The 7,888-nt window shown below is 47.0% G+C and overlaps 1 protein-coding gene across 1 annotated transcript in view; it reads left to right on the top strand.

The window, feature by feature from the left end:
• Positions 1 to 447: 447 nt before the first annotated feature.
• Positions 448 to 7,888, top strand: part of PHGDH (phosphoglycerate dehydrogenase) — a 31,845-nt gene continuing 24,404 nt past the window's right edge. The window contains exon 1 of the mRNA XM_011976906.1: positions 448 to 1,083. Coding sequence (XP_011832296.1) covers positions 946 to 1,083 — 138 coding nt within the window. The 5' untranslated portion in view covers positions 448 to 945. The remainder of the gene's footprint in view (positions 1,084 to 7,888) is intronic.

Below are 7,888 nucleotides of genomic sequence, written 5' to 3'. Positions count from 1 at the left end.
TATGAGCATCTCTGATTCTGCTTCTGATTCTAGGTGACTTTAAACCCAAATTGAATTTTCTGACATTTCTGTAAAATGGGGCATGAGAGAGCACGTCGGTTATGGGGTTTAAACTAAAAGCAAAGTTTGCTTCTCCAGGGCAACTGAGAAGTGCCTCCTTGGTCAATTAAACCACACTGACATCCCATTTTCCTTTTCTTCTTTTTCATAATTAGAGAGGAAGTGGAGGGAAAGGAAATAAATAACTTTAACAAAGTATGCCTAGTTTAAATGTACCGGGTCCCCGCTCTTTTTATAAACTCATAATTCTCATTGCATCACTAATTTGAAATTAATCACAGCTCCATGGTGTCTCAGAAAGCTCCCTATTGCTTTTCACTACGTAACTTTCCACGTCTGTGTGCTTGATACTCTAGAATGTTAGGCCACCAGAAGAAAGAGGATATATTTTTTTGATAGTCGAATTCCCTTCAACGTCTAGCATAGTGCCTTGCACATTTACCCACCCCAAAAAAAAAAATGCTTCTTAAGGAATAAATGAATCCTTAGGAGGAAAAGTGAAAATGAAGGTTTTCTCTCACGATGAGAAGGTGTATTTTTCCGTTCCTTTCAGATATGCATCAGCTAGTCAGCGTAAATTGTGCTTTTTATACGCTCACCAGGTGTAGGTAAGAGCTTTGGCTGAGATGGAGAAATTCATCGCGGGAGGATAATAAAGCGGGAGGGGATTTGGCAAGCTCAGAGCCGCGAGGAGGAGGCGGAGTCGCGGAGAGTTTGAGTATTTCCGTCCAATCAAAAGGAGACTGGAGGAGGAGGAGGGGGAGATGACGAGGGAGCGGGAGCTCAAGAATACTGCCCAGTTACTCTAGCTCGCCAGGCCGAACCGCAACTTCTTGACTTAGGTACTTCTACTCACAGCGGCAGATTCCGAGGCCAACTACAGCAATGGCTTTTGCAAATCTGCGGAAAGTGCTCATCAGTGACAGCCTGGACCCTTGCTGCCGGAAAATCTTGCAAGATGGAGGGCTGCAGGTGGTGGAAAAGCAGAACCTTAGCAAAGAGGAGCTGATAGCCGAGCTGCGGGTAAGGCGAGCGAGAGAAAATTGAGGTCTCCAGGGCAACCTCCACGGGAAAAGACTGACTGCGCCCTGGCCATGGCGCCCCCCTCACGTGCCCCTGTATCAGTTAGTTCCGGGGCCTCCTGAGATTGGGGGTAGTGGGGAACGGCGGCAGGGGGGAGGCAGAAAGAGGGAAGAACAAACGGCGGCGAGAAGCAAACTTTGCTTTTAGTTTGCAACCGCGTCTTTCACGTTGGCATGCCCCCGCTAGCATTGCGAAGTGCAGGCTGCTCCAACTGGTCCTGCAGGCTGCTCGCGGATGCCAGCGCGGGATGCCAGCGCGGCGCCCCTGTGCCTTCGCGCGCAGTTGTTCTGGCAGCCTCGGGCTGCCTCTTCCCCCCACCCCCCCAACCGCCTCCTCGCGAGGGGATCGGGAGAGGGGGGCCAAAGTGGCTTCCTTGCGGAGAACCCGGGGACTGGCGATTCTTCCCAGCCAAGTTCTGTGCGACCCCGCCGATTCCAGCCTTCCTTGGCGGTGGGGGAGTCGGGGGACGGGGGAACGCTGGCAGAGTCCCAGCCAGTCTCGTGGCTGCTGGGGCAGCTGCAGGGGAAGGCAGCCCTAGTAAAGCAGCAAACACGTACCCGCCCCTCGTCTGATGCAAGACTGCTCCGTGCTTTCGCCGCCCCTCTGCCTCCTGGGAGCCTTCGGAGGAAAGGGGGACGGGCGGGGAGCGCTGGGGTCCAGATTTAGCCTCCTCCCCACCTTTGTTTTATCGCTGGTTGGGAGTGACCAGACTCGACTAGAATCCGATCCCAAACGCTCCCAGATGATTTATAGTCTTAGCAAATTTTTATCTCCGTTTGTTGTGATACATAATTAATCTACTTCAAATCTTTATCTACCGTGTTTGAAAAGGCCTGCTGGGCTTGGTGGCCTTGTTCAGGATATTTATTTTGTGAACTCTTCACTCCAGTGCCTGCACTTTCGACCTCTGTAGTCGACCCAGCTGCCCAGTCTCTACCTCACCTCATCCGGTATATTCTCCCCCACCCTCCAAATCGCACAGCCGCCTTCTGCCAGCCTCAGCTCTGTCCACCACCTTCAGCCATCTCCTCCTCCGAGGACCCCTTAGACTGCAGAGGCTGCTGCTTTTGCTTTAGCTGTGCCACAACCACGTGGTCCTGGAAACTGCCTGGCTCTCTTTGTCTGCCTTTGTATCTGCTGGCATGGATGCTGTCACCATGGCATGGCACTATATCCAAGTATCCAGTCCTGCCCTGTACTCAGAAGAGTTTGGTCCCTGCCTTCAAGAAGTTTGTAGCCTGGTTAGGGAGCGTGGCTAACACGCAGGAGACAGTTGAGCAGATGACACAGAGCATAACCCCGAATTAGACCATCCAGCTCCCTAACCTCTGCCTGCTCCCTTGCTGGAAAAGGGATAGAAGGGGCCGATCATCATGCACCGAATTGGTGGGCAAGAGCTCAGCACCTGAGTAGGCAAGCTCCTCACATCTGTCACCTCATTTCTTGTGTGAAATGGTATCAGTGGCTCTGGGGAATGACCAGGAAACACAGTGGGGTGTCCTCCAGAACCGCCTCTGACTCTCACCTTCACCAGAGCTCCAAGATGGGGAGAGGGTGGCAATCAAGGGCTTTCACCTCTCTAAAGGAAATTAGAAACTTGATACCCCAATGAGGGGGTGGGGATAGGGAGGGAGGAGGGCAGAACTGAGAGGAATGGGAGGCCTCTTCCGTAATGAGGGGTTGTTCTACGAAGTCAGGAATCAGCTGGGTGGATGCTGGGAATCTGGTGCTGAAACTTGGAGAACATTTTAAAGGCACTGAAAACTCTTGGCAGGAGAGGAGGGGTGTTTGTTGGCGAACTTGACTGCTGGGCATTGTTGGACTGTTTGGTGGGAGGGCTCAGCTTTGGTGTCTGTCTTTGCAACACATTTGGTTCAGAATGCCAATTAATCTCCTTGGTCAGCCCACTGAAGGGCCCTCATTTCTACACTATGCCTTTTTATTCTGCATGAAGAGGTGTCTGGCATAGTGTCTCCTGCCCTCCCCCACTGAAATCTCTTTAATGCTGAAGGAAGCTTTGGCCTCATTGCTAGAACTCGTCCTGGCGTTGGTTCCCACTGCCTTGTATTCTGGGCAGGCAGTCTCCTCTCACTCACCCCCTGGTCAGGAAGTATAATCATTCCTCCCTGCCCTTTCAGTGGTGCTTTTCAGACTTGAAGCAAGTCATAGTTCAGTTTAATGGGTCATGACTAGCATTTTAAAAAACAAAGTAGGAAATATCAGACAGCAATGCAGATAGTAAGGCCATAAGTATTGTTTCATGAATTTTGTTTCAATTATGTGTGTAGTTGTATGTGTGTGGTATGTGAGTATGAAATTACAACTTAAAAATGTGTTTCTTGGCCGGGCATGGTGGCCCACACCTGTAATCCCAATGCTTTGTGGGGGCCAAAGGAGGCAGGTCATTTGAACCGAGGAGGTTGAGATCAGACAACGTAACATGGCAAAACCCTGTCTCTACACAAATACAAACATTAGCTAAGCAACCTGCCACAAGCCTGTAGTCTCAGCTACTGGGGAGCAGGGTGGAGGGCTGAGGCCCTGGTTGCTGTCACTCTTCCCAACCTGGTGCTTTGGTGGCAGGATCGCTTGAGCACAGGAGGTTGAGGCTGCAGTGAGCCATGATCTCGCCATGCAGTCCATCCTGGGCAACAGAACTAGACCCTGTCCTGTCCCTCCACCAAAAAAGATGTGTTTCTTACAATGAGTCTCAGTGAAAAAGTTTGGAAAACGTTGGCTTAAATTAATAAAGCATCTTGTTTGGAACTCACATCTTAAATATACCTAATATGCAGGAAAATATTTAAATAATATTACCATGTATCGGTAGCTTTTAAACTTTGACTGTGGCCCACAATAAGAAATTTGTTTTATGTCATAACTTAAACACTCATACATGTATGTACACACAGACACACACAAATTTTATGAAATACTTACTCTTTTTACATATGATGCATTCTGGTATTTTCTTCTGTTTCATTAGGTAGCATTGCTGGTCAGGACCACTAAACTAAACACTGGTAATGGTATTTAATTTACTGAAGCACATCCATATCTTCATATCAGAACTTTAAGAAAGATTAAGAGGGGAATAAATCTTTCCATGCAAGATTTCTTTTCAAAGCCTCCTTAAAATAGCAAGTTCCCAGACTTTACACAAGGATTTAGTTTGCAAAAGTTAAATAACCACCAAATTAATCAGGATCACACATCTTGTGCAGAACAGGGTAGACCTGCCTCCCCTATAGCTGGGGAACATGACCTGGATAGTTTCATTGTCTTGTCCTGTGATTTAAGTCGGAGGCACAGCCGTGCTAGAATTACCTCCTAGGCCAAGCTTGTCCTCTTGGGAAAGGAAGCATGTGTGAACTTGAGGAACGGGAATGGGTTCCCACTGCTGAGTTAGCAGTTTGTCTGGAACAGCCATAAATCAAGCAGTTTTCTAGCTGAACAGCAGCTAAGAACAGGGAGGACCTGTAGGAAGTGTGGGAAGTGCCTGTTCCAGCCACAGTGCAGGCACAGAAGCCACACGCAGAGGGCAGTGAACATCAGAAATTTGGTGCTGTGTAGAGAGAGACTTGCTTCCTCACCCAGGGAACTGACAAAGAGGAGGAAGGATCTCTGGGCGCTGGAGAAATTTTAATCGCAAACTGCAGAGGATGTGAGCGGATGTGTGCATTTGGTTAGGGCTGTAGTTTGCATAAGTAGAGGACAGGAGCAGGCAGCTTGGGGGTGAGTTGTGGCCTGAGGAGGGAAGGGGCCTGGGTGCAGGGGGTTTGAGGGTTCAGCAGGAGGTAGGTTGGATTCAGGCTGTCTGTGAATATGTGCTGATTGAATGAGTGGATAGAGTGGGTAGTTGAGGTTGTAAGAGGCCTTGGGAGCTCATTGACTCTGACTGGTGTGGGATATCTGGTTCTAATGTGGGACCAAGGTCTCCTGAGTGACAGTTTCTGCCCTTGGGACAGGTGAGACCTGATGCTCATCTGTAGGAGTCTGACTGGGGACTCTTAGATTCCCTGGCACCAAAGAAAGCTGGTTTGAGGGAAAAGTCCAGAGACTACAGCGTAAATCTTCACAAGGGAGATCCACCCAGAGAGGCCGTGCTCATGAAAGGAAAAATAGTGCTGTTTCTGTGCTTGTTCAGGGGCTACAAGAGCGGGTGGACTTTGAGGAATCTGCGTGCTCTCCAGCTAGTGTTGTCTGTGGGGAGTAGGTTTGCAAGGTTTGAGGAGCATTGTGGCAGCTTTGGAGAGAGCATTGAAGAAGGCTGGACCCTTAAGGCCCAATGGAATGATTGGGTAGAGCCTCTGGAGCAGGACTGGGCCTGAGATGTGGGCTCCGGAACTTGATGCTCAAGAGACAAAGATGATAAGATACATGACTCTGGGTGGTCCCTTCTCCTCTTGCTCCATGCCTGCTTCTTGTCGGTTGCACTTTGACTTTTGGTCCTGGCTCACCACTTGAAAGGAGGTTGTGTTTCCTCAGTGTGTTACCAATTATCTAAGGTGTCATTGCTGGCTGCAAAGAAATGCCCATTAAAATGTGCATACCCACTCACTGTCCAGGTGCCCTCCAAAAAGGCCGTGCGGTGTACACTCCTGTTTCCCTCCATGCTCACCAATGTCGAATATTATTCATTTTCTTTTTGCCAAAACGATGCCTGAAAATATCACATTTCAAAATTTATATTGCCTTGATATCTAGTGTTGAGGAGTCTGTAAACTAGTGAAACGAGTGACCACTTTGTAGTTCTTCTGTGCATTGCCTATTTATATATTTACCTATTTTTTTATTGTGTTCTTTATCCTTTAAAAAAGTTGATTTGTGGCGCATGCCTATAATCCCAACTACCCGGGAGGCTGAAGCAGGAGAATCGCTTGAACTTGGGAGGCGGAGGTTGCAGTGAGCCGAGATCGCGCCATTGCACTCCAGCCTGGGCAATAAGAGCGAAACTCTGTCTCAAAAAAAAAAAAAAAAAAGTTGATTTGTAGGAATTCCTTCACTTATGGCAATGAATCCTTGTTCTGTTACATATGGTGAAAGGCGTTTTCTCTGCATATCAGGACCACTACTTGCCTTTGTTTATGGGATCTTTTTCCATGCAGAAGTTTAAAATTTGAATGTAACTGAATTTGTCAATATTTTCTTCCAGTGTTTCTGGGATTTGTGCCTTGTTTGTGAAAGGTTTTCCCAATCCCAGTCATAAAAATATCCCCTGACATTTTCTTCTAATGCTTGTATTTTAAAAAATTCTTTAATTCATCTGGATTTTTAAAAATCTGAAGTGAGGTAGTCATCTATTATTTTTCTTCCTGAATTTTCATAACACTATTTCTTGTTTAGTTCTTCCTTTCCCCATCACTTTGAGTTCTACTTTTTATTTTCTAAATTCTCACATATTCTGTCTAGTGTCTGTTTAGTTCTGTTGACTGATTTGTCAATTTCTGAACATGTTTTTCCTGCTTTTTTTCAACTTCTTTTAATAAGATTTTTGAAAATCCTTGAGCACTCTTGGAAATAGAACTTATGCTTCCTTATCGCCGCCAAAGGAAGGGATTTCTGAGCGGCGATATTCAGGCATGTGAAGTGTTAAAGTTATTTGGGAAGGAGGGTGAAGGTGTGAGGATGGGGGACTGATGAGGGTGATTTCTATGGGCCTCTCGTCACTGAATTCATTTATTCCATGGAAGTGTGTAAAACACTTCATTGTGAAGTACCAACTGTGAGCTTGCCTACAGGCCACAGGCAACTTGCTCTTCTCGACAGAGGCATTTGTGCCTATTTCTATTATCCCTCGGTAGGCAGGCTGGCTGGGAGGAGCAGGTCACCAGAAGATCCAGGGACCTTTGTTAGGGAGCTTCCGCCATCTTGGAGAAGCCACATGATTTCTGGCAGTGTCTCTCCTGGTTTAGGTGTCTCAATGCTGTTTTTGGAAGGTAGTTGGAACTTGGACTTTGGTACTCAACAGATTTGGACTTGATTCCAGCTTCTGCCATATGCTAGCTATATGACTTCAGCAAGTTCTCTAAAGTCTTTGTCAATTTGCTTGTCTGTACTATAGGGATAATTGTAACGTCTGTCCTAGGATTGTTGTGAAGCACAGTGCTGGACGTAAAGTACTTGCTCAAAAAATGGTAGCTATTGTTACTAGTAAATCTCTCCAACGGATTTTATGGTTTGGTTTTTGCACCTAACTGGCCGTTGCCTTGGGTCTGGCTTTATCTTCTTGACATCTTGGCAGGTCCACCCACTCTTTTTCAGTTACAGACTCAGAGTTAGCCAGTGGCAATGACTTTCCGGTTCTTGGCTGGTTTTTGATCTGTAAGAGTGGCCTTGGGCAGGTTACCTCTCAAAGCCTCTGTTTCTTCATCTGGAAAGTGGGGATAATTATACCCCTTCTCCTTGGAGTTGTGGAGAGAATAATGTAAAGCAACTGGTGTAATGCCTGGTACCCAGCAGGGGCTCGATAAATGGTTTATGTGCTGGTGAGGCTGGTACTATGGATATATGGTATAGAGTAGGTAAAGTTTTAATACAAAATCCCTGCATTAGGCATAGGCAATATAACTAAGGAGACCAAACTGCAGGTCTAAGAGAGGACAGCTGATATTAAACATATTATATTGGTGATCACAACAAAAATGGCGGGGTGTAGGGGCAGTGACAGTTAGTTCAGGGTCGTTGGCAAATGTTTCCTGAAAGATAACTTTATTGTGCCTTGAAAAGTCAGTAAAGTGTGTCC

The sequence above is a fragment of the Mandrillus leucophaeus genome, unplaced genomic scaffold, assembly GCF_000951045.1.
Source record: "Mandrillus leucophaeus isolate KB7577 unplaced genomic scaffold, Mleu.le_1.0 Scaffold1705, whole genome shotgun sequence".
In the NCBI taxonomy this organism is placed as follows: domain Eukaryota; kingdom Metazoa; phylum Chordata; class Mammalia; order Primates; family Cercopithecidae; genus Mandrillus; species Mandrillus leucophaeus.
This window is presented reverse-complemented; position numbering and strand designations above follow the sequence as displayed.